The 17790-nt window shown below is 37.3% G+C and overlaps 1 protein-coding gene across 1 annotated transcript; it reads right to left on the bottom strand.

Moving 5' to 3' along the window:
- Positions 1-16321: 16321 nt before the first annotated feature.
- LOC108043561 lies at positions 16322-17471 on the bottom strand. The gene is given in 3 exon segments (XM_017122323.2): positions 16322-16699; positions 16701-17304; positions 17365-17471. Coding segments are annotated over 3 exon segments (894 nt in total). The 5' UTR covers positions 17469-17471; the 3' UTR covers positions 16322-16513.
- Between the last annotated feature and the right edge of the window lie 319 nt (positions 17472-17790).

Here is a 17790-nt window from a genome sequence, read left to right as displayed (position 1 = left end):
TTTTCTAAATCCAAGAAAAGATTTCTATTTTCAAGAAATTTTTTCTCAAAAACAAGAAAACTTTTCTTAAATCAAGAAAGTGTTTCTCAAATGTAGAAATTGTCGCCATAAACTGAACACACCCTAAATCCAAGAAAGAATTTCTATATTTTAGTAAAAATGGTACTTATTTTTATAAATTTTTTTCTTCAAATTAGAAATTCTGCCCTAAAAAATTATTTACCCTAAAAAATAGAAAAATTTTCTCAAATTAACCTTAAAAATTCGATAACCCTAAAAAATAGAAACGCTTTCTTAAATATAGAAATATTTTCTTAAATATAGAAATATTTTCTTAAATATAGAAATATTTTCTAAAAAATAGAAATTAATCCCAAAATATAGAAATATTTTCTATAACATAGGAAACATTTTCTAAAATGACCATAAAATTGTTCTAACCCTGTCTGAGTAGCCTAGGGTTAGAACGTCTGACCAGAAATCTAAGCACCGCAAGTTCAATTTCAGCTGCCGACATCTTTCTTTTTTCCTTTTTTACTTGTGTTATAATCACAGATGAAGAGTAATGCTTAGAACGACTAAAGGTTTTACCCTTTATGGAAAAGTAATTAAAATATTTTTTGTCATATGAAATATCATCTTAGAAAATGTATTTTAAATATTTCGACTTTCACAGTTGCGACTTAACGAGTTCTAAAAACTTTTTTAACCTAATATTCTTTGCAAACGCCCCATCATAAAGTCTTTGGTTTGCCATGCGCTCTTCGCGCGCGACCGTGGCTCCATTCAATGTCTTTGAACTCACGCGCGGGAGACCTGGGTTCGAATCCCACCGACGGACCAATAAAATTAAAAGTTTTTTCGGATAAGATACTTATCGGATTTTATGTGTAAGAACTGAAATAAATCATAATTGTACTAATTTCTCTCTCTCTTCCCCATAGAATTACAGTTGAAATCGATATTGGCAATTCATTCATTAGTGCAATACTAATACAAAATTGGTGACTTTTCTGAATGAAAAGCGAAGTGCTTAAAAATCATATATGTACATATAATCCTGAATGAAAAATTACATCATGATGAATGTAGGCACATTTTTTCTAATTTTTAGAAAAAATACCCTACATTTAAGAAATATTTTTCTATTTTTTAGAAAAGTTTTTCTTGTTTTTAGGGCTCTTTGCCTTAGATTTTAGAAAGGAACGCCCTTAATTTTAGAAAAATGTACCCTAAAATTTAAGGTGCGATGCCTTTGAAGTCAAAAATAAGGCGAATTTCTTGTTTTTAGGGTTAATTTTGGTATGAGTGTATCTTTTTAGTTTTTGTTTAAATCATTTCTCAAGCCTTTTTTACATGAATTTAAGTTGTATGCTCATATATTAAGTTTTTAATGAAAATGCACTTTGTAAGATAACTGCGTTATTTATATTTAAAGTAATTTTTCCACAGTGTACGCCCATCTTCGGCCAGGCATCCACATTCTGTCCGGCAACTTTTTGCGGTCATCGCACGCTCTCATAGATTTGGCACGCAACGGACCACGAAAACGAAACGAAAACACTTTACACGCAGGCAGCGCAAGCGAGAAGGCAAGAGTCCAGACAGAGATAGTGTCTAGAGACAGGGTTCGGAGTCCAAATCATGTTGTCCTGTTGGCCAGATGACTAGCCTGCATTTCCCGATGCACTGCCACATGAAAATGGTTTGTGACCCGACACATTAGTTGGGCCTACAAAAGATTTTCCACACAAGCAGAACAATATTTAGATAGAAATAAAAAATATTTTCAATAGTTTTTTTAAACATTCTTTGTCTAAAAATCTATTCAACACAAGAAATAATATTTCAGTTATTGCAAAACAAAGGTCACCACAAACACAATAACAAATAACACAATTTTTTTGGTATTTTTTATTTAGATAAATAAAAAGCTTCACGATAACTTGATCGAACTTTTTATTGCAAAATTTTAAACAAGACAAAACAAAAAACCTAAGGATTTCTTAAGAACCGAGATGCTCTGAGTCATAAATGATAAATCCTGCTAAGTATTATCTGAACAATTTTGCAGGGACATTGCGCATTCGCCTAGTTGCCAGCGATGCGCTGACCGACCCGGCAATGCAGTTTGCCTACAATGATTCAAGTTTTCATTATCAAGCCTGGCACTTCTCACTCTTCAGCGTCCAAGTTTTGCCTGCTCCCCTACCACCTTCCAAACTTTTCGCTCACCCAATTTTCCATTTCCCCACCTTTGAAGCCAACGTGAGCATGGAAAAGCAGAGCAGAAGCAGAAGCAGCAGCAGCGGCAGTTAAATGTGAAAAGTTCCATTTCGTGTGGATTACGTCGTTTATCCTGGCAAACAGGCACACCAGCACACACACACACACAAACACTCACCCACACAGGAACACTTGCACAGGATAATCATCCAGGCAGGCAACCGCTTTCGATCGCTCGCTGGGTAAATGCATTTTCGACGCGCTTCAAATGCGCCGCCAACCAATCCGATCCCGCTCCCCGCCCCTTCACTCGGCCAAAAGGAAAACCAATGAAAATGTTTGCCCCGCTCACAATGCACTTGGCTTCCATTTTCACGTAGCCTGTGTGCGTGTGGGCGTGGCATTTTGAGGGCGATGGAGTTGCCAGAATTTGTTATAGCAAATGCTAATGAAAAGTTGCTTGTTACCACTTGCTGTCTGTGGCTGCGGTTAGGGATTTAGCATTAGTTTTCTGGCTTCACTTTTGTTTTCCAACAGAAAAAAAACCCTAAGCTTCCGCTTTGATATTTCAACTCACTAATTTTAAACAGACTCCATTAATAGTTGTATACCACAGATAAGATTAAAGCGAACTAAGATTAATTTATGGTTTTCATTTCCCAAAAAAAAAGCATTAAAATAGGTATAAAATTGCAAAACTACGGAAAAGGTAGTCTAACATACAACCTTGTAGCTTAAACCAAAATGAATAATTTTTTTAAAACAACTGATTTGTTGAAAATAGCAGTTTTGATGGGTAGCTTATCCTTTTTTGAATTTTCAATGAAGCGTAATTTAGATATATGACACTTTATTTTACTTTGCCAACATCAACTTTTAATAGTTGTTTATTTGCTAAGTGAAACAATTAAATTTTATTTTCCTTGAGCTTTTGTCCAGCATGGGCAATGAAACAAAACAGATGTCCGAAGGGCGGTTTTAAGAGAGGTTTTAATCAGGTGAAGCAGATCCTTTGTAGAGTTTGCCGATCTCTTCCTTATCCTGCTGGCACTGACCGAAAATCAAATGGAAGCCAAGACTACACAAGTAACAATACTCCTTCCTCACAATGGCCCATTCTTATTCCCTTCCAACTCATTTGTTTCCACTCGCTACCGCTGCCAGTTATCTTTCAGCACTCAACATATACTACTGGCACCACCTTCACATCCGGCACTGGCACACATTGCTGTGGAAATGTTGTACCAATAAGGCAGCCCGAGTCCTGGATCCTGAATGGTTGGCTTGGGGGGGGAAAGCTGAGGTGATGGAGTTGCTGTGGGAGGTGTTGGAGCTCCGGTAGATTTGCTTACAGCTGCAATGCCATGCAATTTAGTTGAATTACCAAGTGAAACAATGGCGTCTGTTAATTGGTTTCCTTTGTCCTCGGCCCTCGGTAATGGGGTTGCATCCGCTTTGGACCCGAATCCTGTCCCCCCGATCCCCCCTGCATTGCCATCTCCGGCTGCCCCGGGGCTGAGGGTCTAGCTGTGGCTGCTGTTTGCCAATTGCTAGAAGAATTTAAAATTGTCTTTGCCGAGGCAAATTTATTAAACAAACAAAAACCCAAAGTCAAGAACTTTTGGGACGAACTCGGTAGCGGGCTGGTGGATCGCAAGCCTTGAAGCTAGTGAAGTGCAGCCATAGAAATTTGCATTTTGCACTAACTAACCTAAGGACAGGAGAATGGACCATGGGCGACAGCTGACAGCTCGACCAGTGCTAATGAATGCCAAGTCTTAGCTGCTTCTAATGCACTTAGGAAAACCTAAGAATTAAACTTTTATAATAATAAATAACCACATACAATAGTGAACCATAAAAACTTGAGTTACTAAAAGCCTATTATATTTTGTGGCCTCCCTATGGTTCTTAAATTTTTTTTTTTCAGAGATTTTACAAAATAGGCAATTTTATATAATTCTAAAAAAAAGAAAATAAATTCCTTTAAAGTTTTCGTTTGATAATTAAAAGATCTGAATTGTTAAATAATGTTACTTAGTTAACCTTAACTGTATTTGTAACTGTATTTTAGATTTTCTAGATTTTTTTTAAAAGAGTGCTTGATTAAAAATCAATAAATTAATAGTTTGAATTGTGTTTTTTTCAGTGTGCTCCTTTTGTGGCCCTTATGCTGGTGTCATTTTCTCCAGACTTATCCGAATGTGACTTGGACCAGCTTGCTTATCTTTATGACGGCGCATAACTAAATGGCCAATCAGTGGCGCTGCAGCTGACAAATGATTGTCTTGGCTGGAATCCACTTTCTCCCTTGATTTCTGCTCAGCCATTTTTGGTTTTGTGTTTTGAGAAATTTAACTCCAACGTTCAGCATGAATTAGTTCGTTGTTTGGACTGCTCCTCAAGCTACCCTTCACCTAATTGTTCTCGCATTTCTTAGGAGATTTGTGAAGTATCTAAAGCATTTTAATGGCAAAAACCTAATAAAGAAGAAATACCTACATTATTATTTTTAAACGTATTTTAACTGAATCTTTTCATGCTTGTACTTGTTAATTAAATAATATAATTAAGTATTACTTAAGAAGAATAAAAGTAGTTAACGACATATTTCAATATTGTGCAAATCAATTCTTTAGAATATTATGGCTTTTGTCAGCTAAGAAAAATCCCATTATTATTCTGGGCAAAATCTGAGTTCTGCGACCAACTAAATCTATCACCAAATCCGACGAGGCCATATCAATATTGCAATTGATTTTAACAGTTGTTAAAAGCACACAACGCTGAAAGACGAAGTGAAATCCCTCGCATTTCCATTGTAAAAGTTTTCCCTGGCTGGAATTATTTGCATACCCTCGCGCAGAAAAGGAGCGAAGAGTCGAAAAGTTTTGGCTTTTGTGGAAGGCATCGAATCCTTTTTTTTTTGGCTCCCGGCTTTTGGCTTGGGTATAAGTCAATAAGCTAGTGTTGAGCTGCAAAGCGTCGCAACTTTTGGCCGTTTGAAAAATGAACTCAGCAGTCAAGGCAGATTGGCCTGACTTTCTGGCTGTCGTCATAATTTGTCTGGCAAGTTTATTGCAGCGCATAAATCGGCTGGCATTGATGACAGCCAGGCAGCAGGGCTCACACACTAAATCAATTATGATTAAAGCTCATTACACTTGCAGCACACGACTTGGGGTCCGCGGCAGCCACAAAATTGTGCGGAAATTGCTTGGAAAGCCCCGGGGTTGGTGTTGGGGTTTTCGGAAATTGGGGTTATGGTCTGGGGTTTGCTTTGGGTTGGGGTCCCTGCAGTCTCTCGGGGGTGTGGTTACGCCCTGCAATGACAATCATTTGCATTGCCATCGAATGCTGAAGCGTTCTCTAATGCATGCGCCATGTCACTAATTTCCAATGCGCCGGCCAGCCGCACAAAAGCTGCGGGAATGGGGGAGACTCGGTTTATAATTGGGAAAATAATTAGATGAGTGTCATGAGTTTTGAGGACAGTCTTCTGCAGTACTCCCTAAAATAGTCCAAGTCAAATAAATTTATACACATCATAAACATAGTACGAATAACTATCTAAAGTCAGTAAGATTTTTCTGTGTAAGCTCGTTTTTTAGACCCTAATATAAAAATTCAGGAGAAAAAAGGAATTTTCGACATTATATTTTAATGGGGAAAGTATTAATTAAAGTCTAAAATTCTTTATTATTTATTATTCAATTTAAGTAATTTGGCTTTTAAAAATTGGATTTTTATTTAAGAATATTACCTTTACATCAATAATTATTTGTACTTACTCCTGTTCCTGAATCCAAATTCCCATTAAGCTATTCGTATTTTTCAGGCAATTGAATTCACCATACCTGCAACCCATATTATATTCCAGCCGTATTTCATCGTCAGTGTATTGCATTATAACCAAAATCTGCAGTAATTCTAAATGAATTTGCTTAGCCAACAACCACTGCACGAAACAAAACAAATTGCGAGGCCAAAAGCTGGGGGAAAGATAAAAGTCTATCGAAGTTAATGACAGCGTCAGCTTTCTTTAGAATCAACTTTGCCTGACTGGCAAATGTTTTTGGCTATGGGAGGGGAACATTCTGTATTATTTAGCTTGCGTTTATTTCTCATTCAATATTTGTTTTGTGTGTTGAAAGACAAACGCCCACACACTGACATGGCACAGGGATATGGCTTTACATGCGTGTGAGTCTCTCGCTTTATATAGCGACCGTCTTACTCTGTATATAAATGCCTACTTATAACGACATTTAATTTCAAGGCACGCACGCACAGGACGAGCCTGCAATATTGAATATTGAAGCGACTTCCACGGATACTTACTCAAGAGACATGGTCGCCGTTGGGTGGGAAACAACGGGGTCTAGAACAATATATGACCGAAAAAATGGTATCCTTCAAACAAAATTCCGAATGGATGGGTTATTATAAGCAAAAACTAAACTAAATATTTATTTTTATTATTTTTATCAATTTATAAAAGTATTTTAGGGATTCTATCGTTATCTTTTTATCCAAATGAATAACACCTCAAACTTCAATCTGTACTAATCCCTTTTAAAGTTATCTATCCTGGCAATCCTCGCCTAGCACAAGCTCAACTAACCAAACTCGCCAAACGAGAGAAGCCAAACAGCGATAAACTCTTCATCAGCCAATGAATGCGAAATCAATGTTGAGCCTGCCAGAGAGCTGCCCCCCTGAAGCTGCGCCCCTGGCACGCATACCAAATACCCTCGCACACCCATACAGTGGCCCATTTGCACCTACACGATCCTGCTTATTTAGTGGCCATGGCCCATGGACAGGAGGTCCTCGTCCTCGGTCCTGGTCGTGGGTTTTGGGCTCGGTCCGCTTTGTTTGCTCATCGCCACAGACAGTCAATTTATTTGCAACACATGCAGCAACAGCGATGGCGATGGCGATGGCCTTCATCCGAAAATGGCGTCTTTGCACCTTCTAATCCTGGACGGGTTTACGTGTTTTTCGAGGTCCTCGGGGGGCCTGTGCGCATAAATCTCGCACGCACAACATAATTATCCAGCCAACAAACGCTGAATAACCGGCCGAATGAATGGACGATGCCAACGGGCCCCTTTTGCGATTGAGTAAGTTAGTGGCGCCCAGTGACTGCGACTACTTAGTGGCAGGAGCACGCTGCTAATGCCACATTTAAGCCCGAAGCGTACGGCAGTTACTAAAGACAGGAGCCTGAACAAGGCATTTGAATCGGTGTCTCTTCGACTTTGGCCGCTAAGTAAGCCCAATAAGTCCTGATCGATGTGAAGTTTGAGCAAGTTTTATGCTATTCATCCATTTACTTCCAATTTTCTAGGTTTAAGGGGGTCTTCTAGTCTAGAGGCTCGAATTTCGACCTTTTTTTAACAATTAATAAAAAAAAAGCAATAGATATTTTTGCTATCCGTTTTTATCATTTGTTTATTAAACTTAAAGAAAAAAAAAAAAAAAATATTTAAAAAAAAAATAGTTTTCATTGAGTTATCCTTCTTGAAGAAGGAAAAAAAGAGGCCGTGTCCGCGCGCCATGATATCTATGCTTGTAGTTATCTGAAAAATAAAACAATGATAGATTCTTAATGAGTACGAATGTCGCTTGGCAGAACCACCAAAAAAAAAATCTTTTTTCATGAAATGGCGGCTACTCAAAGAAAAAGTCGATTTTTCACTAATTTTCCACTTTGTCGAATTTTTAAAAATATTATAAATTTAAAATTTTTATTTTTGTTGGTTCATGCGATAGCGATATGTTTAAAGAATATTCATGCCAAATTTTAGGTAAATCGACTGATTAGAACTTGAGTTAGAGTGGCACCCAAAAAAAAAAGTAGTTTTCAAAAACCGTTTAAAGTTCCAGTCGTTCGTTCAACCGGTCTAGTTGCCACGTTACTAAAACGGCTATAACTTTGAAAATAATATGAGTTTTGAAAAATCCTTTTAGGGAGATATTTTTGAATATCCAAACTATCGAATTATGAAAAAAAAAATTTTTCGATTTTCTCAAATTTCTAGACTAGAAGACCCCCTTAATAAGTTACGGTTAAAATATACTTTTATGTTCTCTGATAAATTTAAAGGTATTTATCTTTAGGTTTTCTAATCTCTACTAAAAATGTATGTATTTTTTCTGAAAATGTTGGAACTTTTTAATTTGCTCAATTTTATATGTTTATCTAAAATTACTTTTAATACTAAAAAACGTTGTATTTAAAGGACAGGACATCTAACGGTATTGCTTTAAATTATCAAGCTTATTGTTTTATACTTTAGATTTTACTGTATTTATTCTGATTAAATAAAAACTGGATAATAAATCAATATAGAAATGTTATAATTTATCACTTAAGTTAAATATTTACTTAATAAGTTTGAAAACACTGATAAATTTCAGGTCCCATACGGATTCTATTGAAACTGTGCATCTTAGGTATTAAACCTTCTTTTTAATATTATGAGCCAGGAATATTGTATGTCCAAATAGGATATGGAATTCAAAACACACAAGCAAAATGAGCACTTGACATTGGACCTTCCAAAAGCACAGTCACATCCTAACACATTCTTAATTAACGTTAAACTGAAAGCTGCAAACAGGGCAACAAAAAAAGCAGAGTTCACACGAAAGTGGGTTGAAGTGGCTTTTGGGTGGCTTAATACGGATTGTCGACAGAGAGCTTACTTTTTTTCCCCCATTATTATTATTATTATTATTATTATCGTAATTCATTTTTTTTATTGTTGGGTAAGCCTTTCACTCTTCTTAAAGTTATTAGAGCGGAAAATCACATAAACGCAAATGAAGTAAGTTTCATGCCCGCGCGATGCTTAAGAGCGTGCAAAAAGCAGCCAAACAACTGTGCACACTACAGTAGCAACAACTACAACTAGAACTAACAACTGTTAACAACACAAAAATAAAAACAAAAAAATTAAAAGACTTTGTAGTCGAGAGTTTCGACTGAAGGACACCCGGCACTTTGTTTGTATATAAATGATAGCATACTTTTTGGGGATTTAATTATTTGGTATATTTCTTTAATATATCTTCAAGTAACTAAGATATGGAAGGCATTTATATTTATAATTTTTCCTTTACAGGTGTGTTACCTCCTTTTCACTTACATTTACACGAATTCAATATTCCCTTGGGCTCTACGAGTGCCGGGTATTACGAGTAGGGATTCTGCGAGGGGAAAACAATGGGAAATGCGCGCAAGGTGCAGGAGAGAGGCTTGGAAGAGAGAGTTTTTGCCATTGCCAAAGCAAATATGCAAATTGTTGATTACAAACTTTTGTTGCTGCAGCTTTGCCCCCCCTTCCCCCTCCCCATCCTTCTCTTTGCCACGCCCTTCGGTCCCTTTGGTTATATAAATATTTAAGTATCTGCGCATTGTTGCTGCCGTTGTTCTCTTTCCGGACGGCATTGAGAATTGTCTAAATTAGACTTTTGAGTATTTTGCATATTTAATTGAAATTGCATTTCTTAAATAACTCACTGTCATTTGCACAGCTCGCACACAACAACATGTGCCGTTTATTTGTGCATTTAACAACAGTTTGTTTCTCTCTGTTTCTACCCTGCTGACAGCGTGTATTTGTTTAGTTTTATAAGAGTTTATTCAAGTGCATGTCTTACCCAATTCTTTGTTTATTTACATTTACCCAGAACAAAACGAAAACTACAACACAACCAGAAAAAAATCCGAAACTCATTTGCAATTGTTTTAATCAACACTCGACGCACAAGCAGCTGCTACACCCACACAGCCCGAAACTCGCATTACACATACGGCACGTGTGCCCGGGACGAAGGCTCAGCCCTTAGACCCCTAGAAAACTTTCAGCTACCCAGCAAAGTCAAATAAACATGCTAATTAAAGGGCGTCCAAATAAGGAAAGAAAGAGGAGCGGAGCAACGGACTGATAGTGGAGAAATGTGGAATTGTTTGACCTAATTTTATCCTTGTCAATCAAGCAAAAAAATTAACCCTCAAAAGGTATAATAAAACACAATGCAAACAAACAAAAAAAAACATTTCTCACATAGTGCGACACAAAATGGTTTTAGGATTAGAGCAGATTTATACTTTTAATAAGACTAAGCAAATATTTCATAAACTGCTTTTCAAGACAAGAACAAAGATTTACCCCAACTGCAATGCCATTTTGTGTTTCTTAGCTTAGCTTAGTTTTCAGTTTCGTTTCAATTTCGTTGTGATGGCTATCTAAATGCGGCTAATGAATGCCATTAATTCGCTGAGGCAACTGCAATGTCCCACTGCTGGGGGTTCTTGGGGATTTCTGGGTCGATTGAAATCGGATTAATAAATGAGCGTTGCGCAGAAAAATTCAATTAGACGACAGGGGCTGCAAGGTGGAGCAGCACAGGCAATCGTGTCCTGGCTTAACTACCTGTAATTTTTCTGCCTTTAATACAATTATACGGTCCGGACACGACGGGCACCTTAATGGGCAACGGAAGTCGCAGCTGCAGCCGATCATTTTTAAGGCTGACATTTTGTGGTTTTACCGGCGGCAGCTGCAACTACTGCAGAAGCCTGTGGCCAGTCTGATTTATGTCTGCAGTAGTTCAATTGGCAATGACGAAGTTGGCAATCATTGCAGCCAAAATCAATGAAATGGAGCCCCAAATGGACAACTAAAAATTCTTTGTCTAAAATTCATGGGCGTCTGGGAATTAAATTATTCTCTTTTACTTTTTAAGTCCAATGTTGTAAGGGTAAACTAATTTTTTTTTTAAGTCAATAGTAAATTAAAGATTTAGATTTCTTTAAAATGTTCTATAGATTCGTGTTAAAATTAAACATAAAATTGTATTCCTACTGTATCTGTTGCTCATTAGTTATTGCATAAAATATTATACCAATATTACCGAGATGCTTAAAACATTTAGATAAAGTTATAAAATGATTGATTATTAATGACTGAATAATAAAATCTTCTAGACAAAATCTTCTTACACTTCAAGTGAAGAAAATCTCTTGCTGCTTGATTATTTATTTCAAAATACAGACATCGCTTAATCCCTGACAGTCATAAATCACACATGTGTATAAAAACAAAAACCGTCCACCCACTCGGTCCAAACTTATCGCTTATTCTGGCTTTTAATTAAAATTTAAAAAACCAATTACATCTGCGACAAGATTTAATAACAGCAGCAGCAGCAGCATGGCAGGGTGCGAAAAAATGGGTTAAAATTACATAAATTTTGCAGAAAATATGAAACAGCGTAAGAAAAAAAGTGAAAAGAGTGTCAGAGCTGAAGGATGCGAGAGAGGAGACACAAAATGGACATGGTTGTGAACGTTAAAGGGGAATAGGGCAAGTCCACCTCACACATACTCGGAAATGTTTGAAGGATGAAATTTTTGCGGTTACACGCACATATAGTACACAAACACACACACACGCCAAAACATGCACATCAATGTCAGCGAGAGAGCTGAATAGGAAATGGTTCCTGGTTCCTGGGGATGCCAAGATTGGGTTGTGGCTGGCTTCTAGGGCCGCTTGTCAGATGTTGGCACCAGTTTGAGCTTTTCGTTTTGGCGTTTTCCTGCAGTCACTCGACTGATTTAAAATGTTACCGTTATTTATACACGTAGACCAGGCTATATAAACAGCAGGAAGAGGAACAGGAACAGCAGGACCAGCTCCCTTTTCCTTTTCCCCCAAGAGCGAGAGAATATCGCGTATATTTCTCCTTTCGCCCATTTTTCATCGTTTACATTGCACGAGTATGAGTGTGTGTGTGTGTGTTTGTTGGTGTGTATTGGTGTGTGGCTGCAGGACGACATCATCCTGCAAGTGACTGACTTGCGACTCGGGAGCAAAAGCAGCAGGGGCAGCAAATAGAAACGAGGAGCTGTAACAACACCTCGCATCCTTGGCTGTTGCTTTTGCTATTCGCTGTCAAAAGAGATTTTTTCAAATTAACTTTTCATATATTTATGTACGTTTAAATTTTGCAGCTCAACCCCTATTTGCCCAGAAGTCATACAGAACATTTATGTAAAGTAACTTTTCGTAAAAAGGAAATGATTAACATAAACTATATATTATATTTTATTTTTTTATATATATATAATATTTTATACGATTTATATGAGTATCTTAAAGTTTAAAAAACCAATTGCCTTAGATTTGTGGTACATTGTAAAATAATGTGTTTAACTCAATTAAAATTTTCTTTGAATTAAGTTAATAAAAATAAATGCGTACATTTTGAAGCATTCCGAACCTAGGTCTTTTCTCCTTAGCTTTTAGGAAAGTGGTATTTTATACAGGTTGCTATTTTGATTTTCTACTGTAGGTATTTACGTTCTTCAGTACTTTTTCCGACCCAATATGTTTTCTTTCACTCTTTGCCTTCTGGCTCCCGTCTAAATGTGTCATAAACGCTTGAGTTGAAAAACAAAATAGTACAAGAAAAGTATATAAGGTAAAGCAGGAAAGTCAAACATAATATTATTCTTCATATTTCAGAAATCATGTATGCAGGGTAAGGGAAATTTTCTACCCTACATTTAAGCAAAGAATTTTGATTTTTATGTGTACTTCTGCTTTTTTTTCTCATGCATGCCACAGATTGTCTATTACCATTCGGTATTGCATAAAAATAAACGTTTAGATATTAATTTGTTGTTTTTTATTTAAAAGTAAGGCTAAACTGAAAAACACCTTAAAAAGTCAAACCGAAGGAAACAATTTTAAATGAGTTAAGTGTATTTACTTTTAACAAAAAAAAAAAAAAGACTTCCCCAAAAATATACTTAATTATTGTTCAATACTGTTCCTATATATTTAAGTTGTGCTACTTGACAAATTAAAATTATAAAGAATAATTAGGTCATCTGCCAGAGTTTTTTGTAATGTACTTCAAATACCCTTGACGAGGGCATTAAATGCGTCACACCGCGCCTACACCCCATTTAATACAAATGCAAAATTATGAACAATATTAAAAAAAGGAAAACGAGCGAGCAGAGAAAACATTAGGGAAGAAGTAGAAAAATAAGTGAGGCTATAAATAGAGAAAAGAGCTCACAGCTCATTGGACCCTTGGCCGCTGTCTTTGCGGAATCCATTAACTTTATTAAGGATCTTTAATTAGTTACCCCCTACTGTCCCAATGCCCACTTTTCATTAATTACCGGTGCGACCTGAAACGAGGGGGGAAGGTCATTTCTAAGCCATGAGATGAGCCAAAATGAGTCGAGCCAAGGCAACCACTTAAGGACACTTCTTACCTTTTGATGGCCGCCTGCGGCCAAATAAATTACAAACAGCGACAAAAATGGTGGGGACTTCGGGGACAGACGAGGCTGACTGGCACTCCAGAGTTTTGATTGAACACTCGCATCCCAACTTTTGACGTTAATCTTTGATTGGAGGAGGCGACGGCGTCGTTTTCGCTGACACTTCATTATGTGATTTTAATATGAATATACATACAACAATGGCCCCCGAATGGAGGGTAGTTTTTGCCCCGGCAATGGAATCTCATTTGGACCCCCAAAACGTTTGATCTTAATTAGTGTACTTGAACGTTCTTCGCATCATCCTCCGCCGGCGAGTTCGAGTGTCGGCTTTGCATCAGCGAAAATGACAAAATGTCGCAAATCACTCGGGTTTGGGAAATGGAATGGGTGGTCCTTGATTGGCATCGTTTTCCCCACGATTTCGCTCTTTCCTTTGCCTTTTGTTTAAGCGGATTCCATTCGCATATTAATTGAACTTTACACAGCAGCAAAAAGTAGCCAACCAGCCGAGCACCAATTATACCCAGTTTTACACTGCGAAATATTAAAAGAACTATGTATGGATGCATTAATGACACTTGTTATTTTCTCATTTCAATAATGCTTGCATATAACTCTTCTTACGGCAGGCCGAGGTCACAACAAAAATATAACAGTATAATATTATAGTATTGAATTTTTATATTTTTGCCTTAAGAATATAGCCCTATTTTCCTCAGTGCATTGACAGGAAAATACCTAATAGACGGTGGTGGGGTCAATGAGTTCTTAGTCAAAATGTCAAGCACGTTGGAGAGCTTAGTGTGGGTAAATATTTTTCAATTAAAATCGCTGCCTAGCTATTTGCTCAGCACTTTAGCGACACGCATAAAAATTTAGTGGACTCATACTCGAAGGTATTTTAATAGCCACCAGGAAAGAGGCTTGGCGAGATTTCATTAACGCAGTTCGAAGGAGAAATAAAGATTCATTTGAGCTCTTGACAAAGGTAATGCGGAATATAATGAAAAATTTCACGAATCTGATTTAATTAACATTTTTGCCGGGAGTAGTGATAAGGCCAATTAAAGAAAAGAAAATGTAATTTTCATTTAGTGACACAATTCAAAAGAAAACAACTTCTGGCAAATCATCAATTTTTGTAAAAATAGTTATTCACGATTCCTCTCAATAATCAGTCTTAATCTTTAAGCAAGCCGAACAAAAATTAATGACCCCTCTTTAAGCTTAATTTAAACACGATTTTTTACTTGACCTAAAGTCATATAAGTTTAGACACATTAAGCAACCCAACAATAATCATGCCGTTTGGGAAAAAAACTGTTGGCCAAACTAAACTTTCCATAACTCATTTTACAGTTGAGCGAGTTCAAGTGGCCACCTCTCAGTGGACACAATATCAAGCATACGCCATGTTATCAACGCTTTAAGCATATTTTAGCCACACACTTAATTACCCGAAAAGCCAAGTCGGAAAAGTTGAAGCTGTTGTGCCATATCTTCCGCAAAATGGTTAAGAGCCTGCCCCCCAAAATGCGGTGCTTAACTTTTCAACTGCAGCGGCAAATGGAAACCTCGGTGGCAACAAGAACAACGATCAAGCAGCACAAATGCCCTGCAAAGTGTCGATAATTACCTGTAAAAGTTTGAGCCAAGCCATTAGCAGCATAATGAGGCCTGTCTAGCATAGATTTCCCAGTCGGACCCATCGTGTGGCGCATTCGGCAAATCCCTCTGTCCCTCACCTCAAATGAAACAAAAACAGAAAAGCAGAACGAGTTGAAAGGGGGGCGCACACAAAAAAAAAGAAATACCGAAACACAACTAAAACTTTCACCCATTTGAACTTGGGGCAAAGTACGGGGGCAGCAGGAGCCAGAGTAAAAATAATGGCAACAACCACACTTGACTGGCGTTGAGTGGTTCATAATTAAAGGGGAAAACCCCAAAAAAGCCTTGAACTCATTCAACTGGCTGTGGCTGCATTGCGTGCAGTTTGACCCGAAAGTTGGCCAAGTTGCCCAGGCCGCACAATTGTTGCACGCACACAGTCCGACCACAGTCAAGTAGAGTTGAAAAATGCCTATGGGCGTGTCCCACCTCCAAGGCTAACTGCACTACAATATTTTAGAAATCACAAAAATTTTAAAACAAAATATTTCCATTTAAAACTTGATTATAAACTGTTTAAGCTATTAAAAACTGAATATGGCCCCATTATTATAAATTAATTTAATAAGCTAAGCAAGCCTAAAACATTATCATTTCTTAACAAAGGACTAACCAAAAATTTCAAAAATGTAGTAAATTTTGAAAATATTTTCTCAGCAACATATTTCAATTTCCTTCTTGCAAAAATAAGAACATTTATACTCTAATCAATATTTTCCAAATAGCGAATATTATTTTTCAAGTGTAGTACTTTGCTTGATTGCATATGCATATATAGACATATATTCATATTTTCCTTGCGGGCTGGACAAGTTTTCCATGGACTCTAATTACCATCTTTGACTTGAAGTTGGCGTGGCTGAAGCAACTTTCTGCCTGGCTTAATTTCTTAATACTGCACTTGATTGCTGTTGCCTACTTTATATTGAAATTCGAGTGCAGAATGCTTTCGTGGCGTTGTTAAACTTGAAAAAGAGTAAAGAATTTGGCATCAGACTTACCCTTGATTTATATAGCTATTTCTTTTTTTATGGAAACTATTAAAGAGTTGCACTTTAAAGATAATTTTCCCAACATAAGGTATAATATAAGGTATGTATAAAATAAAATGAAATTTCTGTGAATATATTAATTTATGATAAATTTAATACATTTAAATTTTGAAACCAATTTAAAAAATCAATGCAAGCTATCGTCATGGCCTTAAGCTTAGTTGATCGTCTTTCTAGGTTTCCTAACATTTTTTATGTAGCATTAGCTTTACTTTGATAAAAAAAAAACTTAATACCATTAGAATTATTTCTTGCCATCGTCTTCCTTATTTTTGCCCTTTGCATCTTTCTTGGGGTCCTTCTTAGCATCCTTAGGAGGTTCCGTCTTCGCATCCTTCTTGGGATCCTTCTTTTCTTCTTTCTTTGGCGGCGGTGTCTGCCCTTTCTTTTGAGGCTTGGTAAGATCCACCACCTCTTCCTTTACCTTTTCGACCAACGTCCACGACTAGCAAGCCAACAGCCAGAGCAACCGAAAGGACCATAGCCACATAGCCGGTGGCATAGACCTCCGGTATGGTTAGGAATTTGTTCAGGTACCAGATCAAATGCCGAGTGCCGGCGACCAAGTGGTAGGCAAATGGCATCACAACCATCACCTTGGCCATCGTCACAAGGCCGTGACAGTCGCAATTCTCGATCTTTTTGACAAATCCATCCATATCGCCCTGCATGCAGAGTCCTGCGATTCCCAGGGCCCAAACGAAAATGCCCAAAGCAAAGCCACTCATACGGAGGCATATGGACAAACCGGAAGTCAGTTGCAACTTGTAAATGGTCAAGTGTGGCGACATCTGCCGACCCAGTATCATATTGCGATCGTCGTAGGGCAAATCGGGTGGCATTCGAAATGGTATGACTTTAAGGGTGACGGGCGGAACCATGACGTCTCCTCCAGGACCTATTGTCGTGGGTCCACTCGCCTTGATATCCTTCGATCCTTTGGTGGCCAAAAGGCGAATCCTCATGGAAGGTCTCAGGATCACCAGCTGCCTCAAGAGCGAACTCCTTCCATTCAGACTTCGGACAAATGGGCGACTTAAAAGATATGGTACGCTTTTGAAAAGTTAGTTCCGCTTATATCGTTGACTTACTCACCAAGCGTACATTATAATAACAAATTTACTTAGTGCTTGCTTAAAAAACCGGGTTTGTGTGGAGCAAGTGTCAAAAGTTTTTATAAAATATATAGAAAAGCCCATTTGTTTCATTAAAATACAACATGAAATCTTAAAGCCTTTCAAGGCAATGATGACCCAAATACTAAGGTTATTAAATTAACAATTAACAAATACACAAAATAATTGAAAGAGTTTAGAAATATAGTATAAGTATTCAAATAAGTTATTCTTTTTTTTATCAAATCGAAAATCAACTTGCATTTTGTATTCCTTCCGTAAATATTTGTATTTATTTCGGGGTATTAAATTATACCATTAGCTCCACTTTCTTTTGCATTTGGTTTGGCGCAAGTGATTTGCTTTTCTGTTTTGGTACAATTATGCATCGTGTGGATTGCATATA

The sequence above is a fragment of the Drosophila rhopaloa genome, unplaced genomic scaffold (assembly GCF_018152115.1).
Source record: "Drosophila rhopaloa isolate 14029-0021.01 unplaced genomic scaffold, ASM1815211v1 contig_178, whole genome shotgun sequence".
Taxonomy (NCBI): Eukaryota; Metazoa; Arthropoda; class Insecta; order Diptera; family Drosophilidae; genus Drosophila; species Drosophila rhopaloa.
The sequence above is the reverse complement of the archived record's forward strand: the minus strand, read 5'-3'. Positions and strand labels throughout refer to the sequence as shown.